Raw genomic sequence first — 19001 nt, forward strand, 5'->3', positions numbered from 1 at the left:
AAACGACTGTATATAATATCCACCTTTCCCCCTGCCTCCTCACTCTCCCCTAGGTCACAAGCATCGTTGCAGATGTGGGAAAGCCATTCTGTTCCAGGCCAATACTGGACAAGCGTCCATTCTGTTGGAGGCAGATGCCTTGCCCTGGTCAGGGGTCCTGCACATCTGGAAAAGCGCTCACACCCTGGACACCACTTTTCCTTTATCCTAACGGCCAAAAATATTCTCACCAGACCACCGATGATGCTGAAACGTCAACAAACTCGTCTCTAAAGAACCGTATCAGCGAAGTTTTGGCCCTTGCCAGGAGCAAAAGTAAATAATCTAATTATATAAACATAATTCTAATTCATAAACCACTAGCGGGCCCACGAACAATGCATCGAGAGACACTCTCCTAAAGGTCGATGACAGAAGAACTGACAAGAACTGAGAAGAACCGTTTCATTTTATATCCGTTTAACACCAGTAACCAGTTAAACAGGGAGCATGCTACCCGGCAAAGTAGCCAACTCTTTATTGTCATTAATGGAGAGGGGGGATCGTATCCCTTCCTCTTCTTAAAAACTACAAATCCATTACATTTTCAGGTTGTGCCTTACTACCACTGAGTTTGATTTGCTGATTCTAATTGTCTTCATTGGTATCAATTTTCATGTAAATGATAGTCAAGTCTTCAAAGCCTGTGTACATGGATAAGTAAATAAACAACTCCATACTGAAATATCATGACCTCAAGATGTTTCATTTAATTCGCTGGAAGCCCTAGGTATTGCCAGGCCATTAACCTGGACCGCTGGCCACTCGGTCACACCCTACCCATGTGGCTGTGGCAATTCATGTAGATGCTGTGGATTCTCTGACTTATTAACGCTGAGAGAAGAGTCCTACCTAGAGCCCAAACAGGCACAATTAGAGTTTATAGAAGCCATGTTGATGAAACCATAAGCTAGAATAATGATTTATGGTTCATGTATGTAAGGAAGCTCATCACACGTGCACAGCCCTACCCCTGGGAAACGGAAGATTTCTAAGGGAATGACCAGTTTAATATGTGGCACCTCAAAATCACAGCACATTTCAAAAGGGCAGGAAAACAAGCTTAATTTTTCTTAAAGACTATGATCTACTCACTGGTCAAAAGACTGGATTCTCTCCCACCAGTTAGGTTGGGAGTCCCGGCTCTCCTTGGGGTATCAGTCCTGGCTGTCCCCGTGTCTCCATGTACAATGGGGAAAATGGCTTCCCGTCCTCACGGCCCCTCAGGCTGATTACAAACTGTGTCTAAACACAAGTCCTCCCTCGTACATCCCTTCAACTCCCAAGTGACTCAGGCTGGGCATGGGGGAGAATTTCAAAGTTCAGAATGTGCCTCAGCGTCCCTGCCTCTCTACCACCAAAGCTCAGTGAGAGTTCTTGCACCCACCGCTCTGGGCCTCTGGGTTCTCCCGGTGGCGCCATATTGGATTGCATCTGTCACTCGTGTAATCACAGGAGCAAGAACCCTCCTGGCCCCCAGTCCTTCTCAGCTCAAAAGAATGTAAAGACTCTACCACACTTAGAACTGTTTAATGTTAAAAATAAACATCACAGAAAGGAAGTTATTTTATCAGCCTGAGTAATTAAAAAAAAAAAATTCTGGCATCTTCGTATAAGATGACAAACTTGGCAAACTCTCTAGCTATAACTTATTATATAACTACAGGTTAACTTTACTCCACTAAGAAATTCTACATGATCAGGCTGGTTTAATAGATTTCTCTCCAATAATAGCAGGATTCATATTCACATGAGCTTCAGAGACCTAAAATCAAGAAGCATATGAATTCAGACTACCCTTGATAACAGGCTCCCCATGACAAGACTCATAAAACCATATGAAGTGTGTTGTCAATCTGTCTTTAGCTAATGCCTTTTTAAATGGGTCCCCAAAGAGCATACAATTTGACTTTCCTAAGTTCACTGCAGCAGATGGTTCCCCATGTTGGGCGAACATGCAAAACAAAACCCAACATTCCCGTAATCCTCCACAGGATGCCCTAAAATAAAAGAGAATTATTGAGAACAAACAGTAAGGCTTCTGGTAAGATTCTGTTTTCCTTTCGTATTCTGAGTAGGTGTATTTAATTTTTAATGAGCAACTCAAGTACAAAGCTTGTTTTTAGCTCTCACTTAACTTGGAAACATTGGAAAAGCTCAGTGTAGAACAGAATATTCCAAGCAATGCTGGGGAGGAGAAGTATGAACTAGAACCACAAATCTATACCGATGACCTCCCCCTCTTCGGTATTCAGTTCACGTTAAACGGGTATGCTACCCTTCCCTGTAATGATGGCTCTACCAGGCCAACCTCAGAAGGCTCAGAAACACCAAAATCCACGTGCATTGCTGGCCCCATGTCCACTGCACGGATGCCTCTGCTCCATACTCGCCAGGTCTCTCCCAACTCCAGCCGTCCACCATGGCTCCTGCCTCCTCGGAAGCAATTACAATTATTTATCCTGCCATCGCTCACATGCGTGTTTGTAGGCACATGGCAGCTGGTAGGAGGTTGAAAGGCAGTCTTATCTTAAAGGAACTCCCTCGAAGCCTCAGCCTCTAGAATATTTATGTTCTAGAGATAATATTTGCTGATAGAGATGAATATCAGACGGACAAAACTTTGGCTGATTAGAAAACCGTGGATAGCTTAGCACTGCTCGGCAGGTAGCTAGACTTCAAGAACCCACGCCCCAGTGACTGCAGCAAGTTCCGGGAAGGCTCTGCTTTCTTAATTCACAACACTGACCGTCTGGTCTCAAAGCTCCTTCCAGCTCTGAGGTCAGTGATTCTAGGAGACTTTTCCTCTGCGTAAGGCAAATTCCGGCAGGACTGGTGTGGGGCTGCATGTGTGTGTGTGTGTGATTGTGTGTGTGTGTTTAAAGATGTTATTTATTTATTTCACAGAGAGCTCACAAGTAGGCAGAGAGGCAGGCAGACAGAGGGGGGAAGCAGGTTCCCTGCTGCACAGAGGCCGATGCGGGGCTCGATCCTAGGACCCTGAGATCATGACCTGAGCTGAAGGCAGAGGCTTAACCCACTGAGCCACCCGGGTGCCCCTGCAGGTGTGTTCTTTTCCTTGATCTAGGCACCTGGACTCTTGATTCTCCGTACATTTAGAGCCAAAGCTGATTAATTCAGTGCATCAGCCCAGTGAGCCAAGTTATAGTCTTTATACAGAAAGAAACCAGAAAGAAGTTTAGTATCAGTTCTCCGTTTATTCTATTCAAAGATCTCTTTAACAAATCATAAAGTTATTAACACAGCAAAAAAGTTAATGGGGTGGTTTCCCGAAAGCAGGAAAAGCTGCAGGACGAAGAGAATTGAATGACCTTCACGCCTTCGGTGCGTAACACTCATTTCTCTTTTTTATGTCTGCTACAATTGCAGACTTATTGGCAAAGTAGAACAATAAAACTTATCTCTGGAAGGTTTTCCACGCCTGACATTTCACAACAGGTCAGATGCACTTCCAGTCCATCAATGGGCAGTCTCCATTCCCAGAGCCAGATACAAAGCCCAGAATGAGTGACCAGTTTGAGAACAGGAGGTGTCTGCAGAGCCGGGCATCCCTCGGCAGGTGTCACGGTGCCATTATGATAAGGAATTCATTCATAACAGGATTCCTCTCCCCCAGCTACACAGACTAGAGAGAAGCCCTCTTTTCAGGTTTACAGACACACTCACAGCAACTGGATGGCAATTTTTTGAACATGTTGTAAATAATAGAGCTTTAGAGTGGACCTAGAAATAGGGAATCCTCAAAGAAAGCCCATTCAGATATCCCACCAAAAGATAAGATTGTGAAGACTTGCCTGCAAATTTTCTACATGTTAGTACTCCTAATACTAGAGAAAAAATTTTAAAAACGTAAGCCTGTTTGCGTTATTCCAAATAAGATTTATGGAGTATTTCACAGTTCCCAGAAGAAATAGAGTGATACTAAAGACAGATTCTTCTAGCTCACGTGTGCACCAGTGAGCAGCTAGTGAAGTTTCATACAAGGCAGGAAACATGCAGAACATCACCCGAATTCTCCTCGGTCACACAACAGGCAGCGTGAAGTGAGGTGCCCTGGAACTTCCTGTGATTTCTTTATTCCCTAAACTCTATTCCCTTCAAGAAAAGGGAAAGAGCACTTGAGAAAATTATAACTTTTTAAACTCATATGTATAATCTACTGGAATTATTTTTAGAAACTCACTTTTTTTTAGCAGGTTCAGTGAAGGGGACTGAAGTTTGACACTTTAGTCTTCTCTGTTGTCTCTAATGCAAAATCCATTTGCCCTGCCATCAATATGGGACTTTTTGTGACAACTGAAATTCATTTGAAGATCCACCTTAGGACTTTTTTTTTTTTTTTTTTTTTTTTTTTTGCCAGAGATGCTGGAGAGTGACCCCTATCCTTCATGATGAGAACTGTGAGGAACAGTCAGTATCTGGAACACTGTGGACCGAGATTTAAGCTGAATCTCAGAAGTCATATTAGAAAAAGTAGGAAGAGAATGCTGGAAGCTTTGTGCATGACTTTACCATGATTCATTTCTTTGTCAGGCTGATTTGACTTGTCAGGTGAGGAACAGTGAGTTCCGTCCTCCAGGAGGTAAGTCTAGCTTGAGTAAAGCCAGCCTGAGCTCTGCCGGAAGACCGTGGGCTCTAGGGGACTGGCTCGGAGGTTGCAGCTTCTGGGTGTCTACACTTCCTACATGTTAGAAATGCCTAACATTCCATTTCAGTGCAGGACAAGTAGATTTCTGAGACTCCCTGTTCCATTCCCTCTACCCAGTTCTACCAACTTTGATAGAATGCCCAATCCTGAGACCACACGCCTCTAGACAAGAAAGCCCGCAGGGACCTGCATGCAGGTAAATAGTCATACCTACAGGAATAACAAATTTGTCTGCCTGGGTTCATTTAGGATTTTAGAGCTGAATTTATGCCAGATTTGTGGGCATTTTTAAAATGACACTAGTCATCTTTAGGAACAGATTTTATTTTAAGCGAAGGGCCTCAATTTAAACACCTAGAAACACCTTTGCTAATATAACTCAGATCTCCACAGTCTCCTGTACCCCAACTGTGACCCCTACACTTCCCTGGGTAGGAAATGATGAAAATGTTGAAACTTGTTGCTGCTGTATCGTGAAAATTCTCTTCACTGTAAGACAGTCTAAAGGAACAAGATGGGGTGGGGCTCCCATACCTCTTGGTACCCCTCTTTGCAAGGGAGAGGCCGTAAGCAGAAACTCGGCGTCATTCCTGCAGAGCATAATGAAGATGCAGCCCCGTCTGTAACGCGTGCTCACCGACCATAATTCCTATGCATGTGCTTCCACCCCCCACCCCCGCCGCTCCTGTGAAAAGGAGCATTAGCAAAAATTTTGGTAAAGGAAATCCTTTTTGCCTATGGAAAGGGATAATATTCTGCTTATAATAAAATCTTAACATGTCCTATTTAACTTGTTCGGCCTACAAGCATCATTAGCAACTGTCTGTTGTATATTCAAGCAGCTTGAATGTGACACTGTAAATAACAGCCGATGTATCAAGGGATATTGTTAAATAATTACTGAAAATATATGTGACGTTGTGAGTTTCGTATTAACTACTGTATTTGTTTAAGTACAGCAAAGCACAGGGCATGAAGAAAAATAAAAAATAAATTCTATTGGCTTGCAATGTGGTGATACACAGTATGTCTCAGAGTCGAACATTTAGATAAAAACTGTCCAGTGAGTAGTTACAATTACCAGATTCATTTCTTAATTAAGAAAGATTCTTAACACCTTGGGTCTCTAGCCATTCGTCAATGTGGCTTAAGTAATATTATCACATGTTCTAAGTGGACAAAGGCCCAAAATGAAACTCTGAAATAAAAATGTTTGGCCCCAGAGACCAACGCTGCGCACACTCCTCAGTATTCGACCTTACATAGGAAGACGTTCTCGGAGTTACGGTCCCACCAGAACAGAAATTCAAAGCCGTCCCAGGGAAAGCACACAGGCAGGTGCCTCCGGTGACCCTGCTGTTCTTCCCTCCCCTTCTCTTATCAGCCTGAGCATCCTTCTTTCTCTGCAAGTTAGACTCCCACGATTCTAACCTTCCTTGTCCAGCACAATTACCTGTCCCAGGGCCTGGTCTCTTGAGGCCGCCTGTCTGAAGCTAGCTAGCTAATCTCCCTACTTTCAATGGCCTTCACGGCCCCCGGTCATTCCGCAAGCATTCCCTGAGCATCTACTTGGTGCCCGTATTACTCCAGGTGTCAGGGATAAAGCAATGAATTAGTCAAATCCCTCCCTCCATCGAGTGAGAGAGGAGAAAAATAAGAAGCAAGAAGTCTAACATGACCAAGGATGGCAAATACCAAGAAGAAAAATCACACGTGAGGAGGCTGGTACACGGTTCTGGAGAGGAGGGTGCCAGCGTCTCAGACCAAGACTGCAAGGTCTCAGAGTTCAGAGTCAGCAAATACCTGCACCTGAACACTTTGAAGCACTTAATAATATTCCGACCAAATCACCCTAAAATAAAAAAATGAAAGCTTTGTAGTAGAATATAGGTCATTATTTATATGTTTTTTTAAATCTAAATTCAAAATAGTTTATTTTGCACTAAATTAACAAATGCAATCCCACTGGTATTTTTAAAAAAGTGAAACAATTTTAGAAAACTCTAGAAACCCATTCTCCTTCTCTTAAATGGCTCTTTGTCCATCAAAATGGGATAGCAGGAGGGTGGCTAAAAACACAACTTCATTTGTTGAGTAGAAAGCATGATACTTTTTAAGGCTCCAGAGGGAAAGGACAAATCCGAGTCATCGTGGTGAGACAAAAAAGTTAAGCTCTCTGAGTTACTGAGAGAAGGGGAGATCAGGGAGTGTGACGACAAGATAACATTCCAAAACCGAAACAGCTTCCCTTTTTTATTGATGCTCAAGAACTGAACTGAGAATGACATTTAATAAGCAAAACACAAATGAAAACACCTAATCTGTATGTGTAGTATATGTAAACATACACATTACTTGGATTTAATGACCCTAGTCTAACTACGAGAACAACTGTTTCCCTGACCTTAGAGTTGGTGTTACTGTTTCTGGGAGTGTTTCATATTTAACAGGAAGAATTATGGATATCCAAGTTCAGAGTAGGCATGAATTTCATATTAAGGTATAAATAGAGTTTTAAAGAAATAAGCTGTGTAATAAAATAAGTTTACTTTTGAATTGCAATACAGGCATTTTCTTCGATCAATAAAAATATTCCTTAATTATAAAGCAGCCATACTTCACAAATGTATATCAGGAAAATAGCTCTGGCAATATTTGAAATACCACACTTCTTTTTAAAAAGGCAGCAAAGCAACAGAATTTAGATTTTAAATAGTATATTGCAAAATAGTTCAACATATTATTTCTAAGCACAAAGCGAGCTCCCGTTCTAAAGGATACTTTCAATCTTTTAAAGTAAATTGTTTTGATATTTCTGTGTAGTTTAAAGGCTAAATATCTACAATAAAAGATAAATCTTTACACATATAGGACATAAACGTCAATACATAGCACACACAAATGGTTTACATTATATCACTCTGTTTTGAAGACCAGTTTCTTAATGTGTGCTCAAAAAGAAATACAAAAGCATGATACAGTTCTGTAGCTTTGTAACAGGCTGAATTCCACAACAACGGAAAATACAAAAACAGCAGAGATAGCAAACACAACTCCAGTCTTATGAATAGAACCAAAAACATTGAGAAATCATAAACATTTAAAAATGAGTAACTATTAGATTCTTCCTAACACATCTCAATTTACTCTCTTCTCTTAAATATAAGTTTTCTAAATGTTTTTCATATCACAGGAAGAAATAATGGCAAATCCTCCGCAAAGATGAAAGTGCATTATGTTCTGAAAGTGCTTCGTGTGTGTTTTATAGATATGTCCAATAAGGATTTAGACAAGTATGTGCAAAAATATTCCAATTATGACTTGAATTCTTAAACCTAATGAGGGGGTTTTGTAGTTCATTCAGATGAGGCAACTGCCAGCTCGGAAGAAAACTCTGTGATTACATACTGTGTATAGAGGAGAGAGCACAAGCCCCAGGGTCAGGAGACCACCATTCGATTCCGAGCTCTGTTAATCAGCTAGTGAGAGACCCGGGCAGGAGAAGGACTGCTCTAGTGCTTCCGTTTCTCTCTCTGGCAATGGCTGAGAGGCTCAGCCGAAGAGCCTCAAAGGCCCACCCGACTCCAGGGTTTTAACGTCTCTCATGAGGCATTCCTGAAAGGGCAGGTCATTTCACACCAAAAAATATAAAAAATACATGAATCACAGAGCCGCTCTTCTACTGTATTACTAGTACCGAAAGAAAAACTCTAAGAATACTGGACAGGAAAAGGTATGTGAAGGTCATATGTTAACCAAAGCTTGTGAAAACTCTTAAAATGACAGCCTATGAAAAACCCAATATTATGTGCAAAAACGAAAGAGTAAGCAACATCAGTTGGTTACCTAATGGCACGTGTTATTTTTTCCCCTAAGTCTCAGAATTTTCTTGGCTCTAAAGCTTTTTAAAAGCTCTTAAAAATATTTAGTTTGAACTTGTCTTAAGAGAACCATGGTACCCACAGTTCAGATTTCTAGCTTTCTAAAGGAGTCTGTCTGAATTGTTATAACGGTTATTTTTAGGAGACTAGCTCTACTTTCAAATCTAAAATAATGGGCTAAATAAACCATTGGCCGTGGACTCTTTATTTTACATGTGTATATGAGCTCCCCGAATATGCTAGAAGTGGAACTCAACAGTTCTCATCCACAAGCTTTGAACCATTTATTCCCCGATAGGTCACTCTGCTGGGCCTAACTAAGACCCCGTGGTTTGGCTTACAGGTGAAATAGCGCGTGTCGCCCACTGCTCCGTCGTTTCTCCCCTTGGCACTTCGCAGCTCGAGTCCGAGCCAGATCCCAGAAGCAAAGTCAGTGGGGCCCACGTACCTAACGGTCCCCATCTCGTTCGAGCTGGTGAGGAGGACCTGGGAGCCCTCGTGCAGCTTCACGCTCCCTTCCAGGCTCCCGGCGCTGGTGGCGCTGCTCCAGCTGCGGCGCAGGGCGGGTTTCGATCTGGCGGAGGGAAGAGCGAGGGGCCTCGTCAGCAGGGGAGCAACACGGGCCACGCGTCCCATTCCTGCCCCCCCAACCCCCCCACCCGCGGCTCGCAACTCACTCGTAAAACAAACAAAGCGCTCTGTGTTCACACCCGCACTGTTTCTATTCCAAACAGCGATGTTAGGATATACTTTGGTTCAACATTTGAAACGACTTTTCTCTCTTGGTTATTTTAATAGTACCCTAATCTGGATTGAAGACTTCACTAGCAATTTCTAAACACACACACACACACACACACACACACACACACACACACACACTATCTTTACTTTATGTTTTACTTTGTAAAACAGCCACTAGAAAAAATACACTTATAAGCTGTTTAAATGCACTCAATTATCAAAGCAAAAAAAAAAAAAAAAAAAAAAATGCAGTGTTAGGGCTGAGGTAAATTAAAATGAACTTCTGTTCACTTTTTAAATATCATTTACCTGAAAAACAATGTTTAGAAACTGCTCATCTATAACTTTATAAAATAAGTTTATATACGTCATTTCTGAATGAACTCCAGCCACACCTCAGGCTTTAGGCCCCTCCCAGCCACTAACAGGGAGGAGGAGCTTAGTTCCCAGGAGCAGGACTCTTCCTCTTTTCTCTGCAAAATGTTCTTTAGAATGTACTGCCTCCTGGCACCCGCCACCAACCTGACCTGAGGACAAAACCACTGAGCTCCCACACGGGAAGTGATCCAGGGCCTCAGGCGATACTGCCCCAGTGCTCCTCACGGTCACTGCCAAGTCGCTGGGCCTGAAACCGGCTGTCCTCTGTGACCTAAGACTTCCCCAAATCACCACCACCGCAGCCTTGCACACTCCATCCGCATGGCACCTCTCCTCCAAAACAAACCTCCTCCCCGTCCCCACTGCAGAGACAAGGCAGAACCTACTACCGAAACCACAGAGTGCTGGGAAGAAACCAGGTCCTACAGATCCTCTAGTGCATCCTACCGTCTGGGTTTCCTAACACACTATCACACACAACGTCTCATTTCCTTCCATTAATGACCCTGTAAGAAAGAAGACCTAATTTCATGGGTAAGAAAATTGAGGTCCAAAGATTTGTCCCAAGCCACATTTGCCAACACGTGACAGAATTCTAGTTAGAAAACATAATGGAAAAAAAGTATTATTTGTCACAAATGTACACATATGATGAAAAGGTTAACAAAGAATACTTAATACCTGCTGGGAAAAGCACAAACCTTTACTGAGAAACACAAAAGAAAAATATCCGAGCTTTGCTCCTGGATAGAAACATAGTTGTGTCAATTCTCCCTGAATTCACCCCCCAGAGGGATAGTTTGCAACCTCACAAATCACTCTAAGTTTCTCATTAAAATGATGCTGTGTATCATTTCCTGAGCACCTACTATGTGCCAGGAACTCTCCATCCATTATCTTCTCCAACCTTACCCAAGCCACTGCCGTGATATTATCTCCTTTCAAATGGAAGATGAATTTGAGAATAAAAAAAAATGAAGCTATTTGCCTCCGATCAGAGAGATGGCGAAGAGGACAGACGGGGCTCCCATACAAGGCGGTAACAAGCACAAAGAGGCCAGGCGCTTACAGCCACAGATGGGTGTTAGTAATTAAGACAAAACTGGAAACTAACACCGCAAAGATTTACATTGCCAGCATGTTAAGTTCTAAAGTCATTGCAACTAAAACAATGCGGCTCTGGCACAAGAATGTACTTCTGTGTGACACAGAAAAGATACCTTAGAGAAATACGCATACTTTTTTTTTTTTTTCTCATGTGATTGAAAAAGGAAACTTCAAATCAGTAGGGACAGGAGTGAACATTCAACTAGGAGTGCTGTAAAAATCATCTAGGGGAAAAGAATATGATTCTTACCAGTCACTGTATGTTAAAATAATTTCTAAGTAAATTTAACAGCTAAATACATACCTTAGAAAACAGGAAAGAACCAGAAGGAAATAGACCGGATATCTACCTGAACACACAAGCGCGCACACACACACACACACAGGTGGGAAGGGAGGGAAACCAGACACATGTATGAAAAGTCTGGCATCTACTGTTCGTTAAATTATGATTTTTTTTCACTAATTACCACCATAAAAATGTTTCCATATCACAAGACAGTCTTTTAAAATACTGCAAAAGCCACACCAAGGAAAATTGTTAAAGATTACAGGATTTAATAAGGGAAAAAGCTTTCAGAGGGTATGGAGAGTATGATTTGTCCAATTTGGTTTAAAATTCAGATACATGCTTTAGGAAAAAAAAATGGGAGAGTATATACCAAAATGGAAGTGATAGTTCCATTTAGGTGATAAAAATTACAGATGATCTTTATCTGCACTTAGGTTTTTTAATAATTTTTCAATTTTGTACAATCAGCTTTCATAATCAAAAAAAGTTTTCAGAGAAATAAGTCATAAATGAATTCAAGGTCTGAACCAAAAATTCATGGTTTGGGTGAGGAGTTAACATTAAATAAGAATGATCTGATTCCAGTTACGTCTAATAGCTCTAAAAGCTCAGGGAAGAGAGAAACTTGGAATTATAGTACATTTAGGAGCTACTTACTAAAAAACATTAACTGACCATGCATGAAACGGCTGGGGCGAGGTTCTAGATTTGTGTGTAATACTCAGTAAACCGTCATCAGTGCCACGGTACTGACCGCGCGCGGTGCGGGAGCACAGAGACAGGAGGCCCTCCAGCCTCCCCTAACGGCCAGGGAAGAGCCTTCCTTGAGGAAGTGACACATCAGCCTCGCTGGTGAGTGCGAAGCCAGGGGACGCAGACAGGAGCGTGCACGCAGGTGGCCCTCACGTGCTGCGCCAACGAATGTGGATTTCGTCGTGTTTGAGAATCGAGAAGCTTCAAGGCACAATGAATGCAAATGCATGGTGTGATCTCACGGAATACACAGCGAACCGGATTGGGAGTTCTGCCTCAAGACATTCGAATTTGAGCTGATCGTGTGAACCGTGTCAACAGGCTGGACTCCACAGCCGGGACGCGCGGTGACGGCATGGGCAGGAGTGGAGAGAAGCTGGTGAGGACCAGGCTGCGTGTGGCAACGGGACCCAGACGCAGGCCGGATGCCAGGTGGGAGAGGACGGACTCCTCAGGACAACCAGGGCGCTGTGGTGCCCCGTTCAGATTCCAAGCCCCCTCTCTCTCTACCCCTACCCTTGGCATTAGATACACATAGAATTCTGAAGACAGGCGACCTGCGTCAAGCCGCCTGCCATCATGTTGTCCTCTGAATGAAATGGGTTCATCACGGTCATCTCGACACATGACATGGAAAACCAGACCCTGTCCCCATTTCCTCACGTCCTCTTTCATGTGGGGCAGGCAGGTCCTTTGCACGAACCTTTCCAGTTTCCTCCCCCAGCATTTCCATACCGCTACATTTTCCATGTTTCTTCTGGAAGTATCACTTATTTCCATAAGAGCAAACAAGAAGATGGTAGTGTGTGGGGAATCTCAATGTACTTATTTTTCAACTCAGTCTTCATAATGCATCAGGTTTCCAGCCTAGTCACAGTACAGTACCCGATCCTCTCTGTGCCCCTGGCAGATGGCCAGCTGTCACTCTCATGTCTGCACTAGCCCAAGGTCACAGACAGCTCTCCTGATACCTGCCAACGCCCTCTTGTTCCTTAGAACGGCAGCCACCAAACATTTCAGTCTCATACTCTATAAACAGAAATCAATTATTTTTAAAATTGATTTTATACATTCAATAAACAGGTACTAGTTTATTTCTTTTTTTTTTTCTTTTTTTAAAACAGGTACCAGAGTCTCAATCTATACAAGTACCAGTAAAGCTACATTTCTTTGATTTTTATAGAAAATAAAGAGAAGGTCCTCACATTTTCCTCAGGTCAGCAGATGATCCATACCTGTTGCATAATCCCCATGGTTCAGATTTCTCCTCCTTCCCTTGGTTCCCTGGACCTCGTGCTCCCCCACCCCCAGCATCGCTCAAGACCGCTGACACTGGCCCCCACCCCGGGTCCCTCATATGCCCATGGTCTCTTCTTGGTATTTATTCCATTCTGCCTAAGAAGTCTTGGATATCTTCAAGAAACTGGAACAGAGAGTCACTGCCCTGAACATGCTCAGCTACTCAAGCGAGGAGACCAATTTTAACACTCTCGAAACTGGTGAAAGTTTGGAGGAAAGAAAAAAAATGAAAACAATACCCCTAGCCAACACAGCTAAACAGTACCTAGCAGCGTCTTAGGACGAACAGGGATGGCAAGTGAAATTTCAGATCCTTGTGACACCTCGAGTGACTTCTTACCAGATGATAAAAACTGCCTTCCTGCTGCTCAGCTGACAGCCCGGTTCCCGCGCCTGGGCTCCACCTGCTAGCGGCTTCCAGAGCGCCACACATAAGCAAGGATGTGGCCTTCCTCCTCAGCTAGTCCTGTTTCCCTTTCCCACCCACCCCTCCACAGCCCTCGGCATTAGCCCTTAGATTAACTAGAAAAAATTTAAATTAAAAAAATAAAAATACATTAAAAAAAAAAAAAGAACTCCTTTATCCAATCAATCTAGAAGAGCCTCGTGTTTCTCTAAAAATAAAAATTTTCAAAATTGTCAGAAAAATATCAGGGGGAGTAAAGTGGGTCTGAGGGAAATATATAAAAGAAAAAGAAAAGAAAAGATTCTATAAAGAAACAACAACCAAAAAGGCATTTTGAGCAGTATATTCTACAAAAGGAAGTGGGAATATTATTTAAAAGAATACTAACATAACTTTATGCAAACAGACCTGACATTTCTTCCATGTGATGCTGAAAATATTAAATCAAATCTCCCACTAATGAAGTAAACAGTTTAAAATCAATCCACCCTATTCAATAATAACACGAAAGGTAAATCCCTCCACCTCTTATTAATGGTACTAAATCTCTCTGAAAATATATGCAGCATACTACTGTTAGTCACCAGTGACATTTTTAATTGAGTTTTTGCGGGGGAAGGAGGGAAGACTCAGCTCAATGCACTCATCACACCTTTTCTCCAAAGTGCTAAAATTCTACTGAGCAGCTCAAAAGGTACAAATCTACTTTCTTCCTTCACAGAATCCTGTCATATTCATCTTGAAAAGTGTTTTTCTACATCTTATTAATACTCACTTGGCAAAAGCATTTCTTCTGTTAATCTCTTTTTGGGAAGAAGCAGAAGTCGTACTGAAACTTCTCCTAAAACCTAAATGCCAAAGTTAAGGTCAAAAGAGGAAAAATAAATCATAAATTTGCAGTCCTCATTAAAAGTTATCATCTATCATTTCTCTATAGGTGTTCTATTTTATCAAGTGTTTCTCTGGAAAAAGAAAGCAAAGAAAGTAAGTACATACAAAATATAATAGAAGTTTGGATTTTTTGACAAATTTTTATCTTTCTCATCAAACAATGTATATGTATAAATAAGTTAAGATCATGACATTCCATTTGGAGGTTATTATAAAATTTCTTGAAAACCAAATAAAACTAAATTAGAGACTGATAAAGTTGAATCTTTTTATTCTCAAATATTATAATCTTGATAAATCCTATGAAAGAGAGAATAAAAATAGCTTAAAAACGCTATTACTAAATATGCCATTTATAAAATATTGAACATTAATTTCAGAGTTTATGATTCTTGGCATTCGCAAATGACAGAGTCATTTAAAAGAAATAAAAAGATTTCATGAAAGGTACATTTTTAAAAAGATGTTTCTAAAAAAGAGTAAGATTTCCAGTTCTGGAAAGTTATGGCAGAGCAGATGTGCTGAATCAATCTCCTGACTGAAGTGAGTATAATTTTAAACAACCATTATATATATATATATATATATATATATATATATATATATTTGAGCGGGTACAAGGCACAATTTCAAAGACACCACCAACCAAAAAGACAACCCATGAGAAGTAACCAAGCACCAGAGCAATCTATCAACTTGTATCACAGGATTGCCATTAAATTCTAGAGAACTCTGGCTGCACAGGAGGTGGGAAAGGAATAAAATCTGGGCCTAACAAAAGGGGGACTCTAGCACAAGACTCCTTTTTAAAATGAGGATCCCAACCAGCTCACCCGCAATGTAAGTTAAGTGAGAAACAGAATGAAACACCATTCCAACAAAACAAAATAAAGTGGCTGTGTCAAACTTAATGCTTAGAAGGTGGCAAGATTTTTCTCCCTTCAAAATTTGCGATCATAAGTCAAATTCATTTTATCTATGAAATTTAAAAAAAATTGCAGGGAATATAAGTTAAAGTAGTCCCAGGTTGGCAGTACCTCTAGGAGTAACTGGCAGAAGTAAACACAATCTTCTCTGGAGGCATCAACTCAGGCCTCAAAGAATTCCTGTACATTAAATTCTGAGTAGAATAAGCATCTCACAATAATAAATTACAAAATCCACAAGGAAAGAAGGTACCGTGAGTTAGGCTCACAAAAACAGATGGGCAGAATCATAAGTTAGGCTCACAAAGACTTCAGGTATGGAATTACTTAATGTAAAAGATAACAATATTTAAGATGTTTAAAAAGATAAAAGGAAGACTTAGAAATATGAGGGAAATAACAAGTGATAATAAGTAACTACAAAACATATTTGTAAAAAGGAAAAAAGAAATGAAAATTTTCTAACTAAAAATTTGGTGGCTGGGTTAAACAGCAGAATAAACATCATTGAAGAAAGAATCAGGAAACATGAAGATAGAGCTGAAGATGTCTAGAATACAATCCAAAAAGACCAAGGTGAAAAATACAAGAGATGCAAGGGAAAGTGAGGAAGTCTAGGACACTAGTCATCAGAGTGTCTGAAGGAGATAATAAAGAGATTAATAAAGGAGAAATATTTTAAGTATACAGACAAGAGTTTTACAGAATTAATCAAAGATATTAATTCCCAGATCCAGGAAGACCCATGATAACAAACAGGAAAAACAAACAACATCTAGACAACATCATAGTGAAACTATACAACACTAAGGAAATAGAGAAGACCTTTAATGGCTGTCAAAAAGAAAGATAAATCACCTACAAAAGTATAGGTTAGGCAGACTCATAGCAGATGTCTCAAAAAAGTGATGCAATACAGAAAATAATAAAATTATATTGTTAATGTACAGGGAGAAAACATCTTTCCAACTCAAATTTTCACCGTTAGTTTTACCCAGTAAATCTATCATTAGAAAAGAGAAAAACTGAGAGACAGACCCTTTCTAAAATAAATTTTTAAAAATATACATGTGGTAGGGGCACATGGGTGGTTCATTTGGTTAAGCTTCTTTGGCTCAGATCATGATTCCCGGGTCCTGAAATCAAGCCCCACATCAGGTTCCCTACTCAGTGGGGAATCTGCTTCTGCTTCTCCTTCTCCCTCTCCCTCTGTGCTCACTTGCTCTCTCTCTCTCTCAAATAAATACATAAATCTTTAAAATATTTATACACACAAATACATCCACACACCCACACACACGTATACAAATGTGGTAGGAACAGAATGATCTCTGAAGTTCTGAAGATTAATTCTGAAGATTAAGGACTAAAGACACTGGTAAAAATGTGAGCAAATTAAATATTGGTTATTAATTATATAAAAACTGTTATAATAATGCAAAACTTGTGGGGGAAATTAAATAGAAGTTGAATAACCTAGCTTCTAAGGATTTTCTATCACATGGGAAAGAGTACACATGATGATTAGCTTTAGAATTTGCTAAGTATGTATGTCAAAGTACCTACAATAAATATTAAGAAGTATGTTCATACCGTATAACTTTCATTCAAGTAGAGAAGAATGGAGTAAGAACAAGAAGGGGTAGGAATAAAACTAGAATAAAAGTAAGCCACAAGTATAAAAAAAATTGTAAAAATAGCAAATAAATAGCATAAATAAATCCAAAGACATGGGTTCTTACAATAAACATAAATAGGTGAAACTCTGGGGTTAAAGGCAAACATTGTCAAATCGTATTTTCTTAAAGAAGTGAAATCCAATCATATTCTATTTAGAAAATATTTCAAAAACACAAGGATATAGAAAAGTTACAAGACAACTGATAGAAAAAGATATGTTAAGCAAATACTTCGCCAAAAGAAAGCTGATAGAAGGTAAAAAGAATTATTTAAAAAGCAATACCATTTACATTAGCATCAAAAAATGAAATATATTGGTATAAATCTAGTAAGACGTGTAAAATCTGTATGAGAAAAACTATAAAACTCTGATGAAAGAAATCAAGTAAGATAAATCAGTATTCCATGTTCACGGATAGGAAGACTCAAAATTGTGAAGACATTAGTTCTTCCCCCATTTGATCTATACAATCAAGGCAATCCCAATCAAAATCCCAAAAAATTATTTTATAGAAACCAACTATTTGGGAAGTTTGTATGAAGAGGCAAAAAGCCCAGAAAAACTAGCATAACACTGAGGAAGATCAAGAAGAAACCTGAAGAATCACTATAAAGCTATAGCCGTTAAGACAAAATGGTATTAATGAAAGATAACAAGAGCAATGGAACAGAACCGAAAGCCCAGAAATAGATCCACACAATGTAGTCAGCTGATCTCTGACAAAAGAGCAGACGCACTTCAAGGGAGAAAGATAGACTTCAACAAATAGCCCTAAAATATGCAAAAAAAAAAAATCCAAACACAAACTTTACACCTTTCACAAAAATTAACTCCTTGAACAAGTGATCTACATGGAAAATACAAAACTGTAAACTACTAAAAAGATAACACAGGAGAAACACAGGATGACCTTGAGTTCAATGATGACATTACAGATATAGCACCAAAAGCACAATTCATGGAAGAAAAAAAAAAAAAAAAGATACCCTGGAGTTTGCTAAAATTAAAGACTTCTGCTCTGCAATAGACCGTTAAGGCAATGCAAAGACAAGCTACAGACTAGAGAAAATATTTCCAAAACACATTCTGATAAAGGTCTAGGATTCAAAATATACAACAACAACAACAACAAAAACCTGCTTAAAACTCAATAATAAGAAAAAAATTTTTAAAGAATTAAAACTTGATAATGAGAAAACAATGAACACACAAATTTTAAAATGAGCAAAAGACCAGGAAGAATAATTCACCAAAGAAAACGGACAGATGGAAAATATGTGCAAAGATCTTCAACTTCTATTATGAACTGAATTGTGCCCCCATTAAAGTCCTAATCCCCAGTACCTCAGAATTCGACTGTATTTGGAGACAAGGCCTTTAAAGTGGCAATTATGTTATAATCAGATGAAATAGGTCAGTCCTAATCCAAGATGACTGGTGTCCTTCAAAGAAGAGATTAAAACACAGACACATAGGCAGAAAAAGACTTTGTTAAGATATGAGAGAAAGACCCCCATCTACAAGGCAAAACAAGAGCCTTAGAAGAAACCAACCCTGCCAACACGTTGATCTTGGACTTCTGGCGTCCAGAATTTTGAGAGAGTAATTCCTTTGCTTAAGCCACATGATCTCTGGTACTTTGTTATGCTAGCTTTAGCAAACTAATATGACATCATACATCATCAGGGAATTTCAAATGGAAACAACAGCTAGATGGTACTACACAGTACATTAGAATGTGTATTAGAATGGTGAAAACCCACAAGCCATAAAATTAACCTCAACAAAGTATTTAAGGGCTAGTTATATAAATCACTCTTACACAGACGGTTATCCTATGGGAAAAAAATGAAATCAGACCCTCACTATACACAAAATCAATTCCAGGTGAACTGATAAATATGAAAAGCAAAAATACAAAACAAAACTTTTAGA

At 40.0% G+C, this 19001-nt stretch overlaps 1 protein-coding gene across 4 annotated transcripts in view; it reads right to left on the reverse strand.

The window, feature by feature from the left end:
* Positions 1 to 19001, reverse strand: part of CLIP4 (CAP-Gly domain containing linker protein family member 4) — a 92256-nt gene that overhangs the window by 3042 nt on the left and 70213 nt on the right. For 3 of the 4 annotated variants that reach the window (XM_059188717.1, XM_059188714.1, XM_059188716.1), the window contains exons 15-16: positions 14344 to 14416; positions 9038 to 9163 (exon numbers count right to left, since the gene is read on the reverse strand). In XM_059188717.1, coding sequence (XP_059044700.1) covers positions 9038 to 9163; positions 14344 to 14416 — 199 coding nt within the window. Of the gene's footprint in view, positions 1 to 3118; positions 6561 to 9037; positions 9164 to 14343; positions 14417 to 19001 lie in introns of those variants that run through there. The other variant, XM_059188718.1, reaches the window with a different exon arrangement.

This window comes from Mustela lutreola, chromosome 9, assembly GCF_030435805.1.
Source record: "Mustela lutreola isolate mMusLut2 chromosome 9, mMusLut2.pri, whole genome shotgun sequence".
Classification (NCBI taxonomy): domain Eukaryota; kingdom Metazoa; phylum Chordata; class Mammalia; order Carnivora; family Mustelidae; genus Mustela; species Mustela lutreola.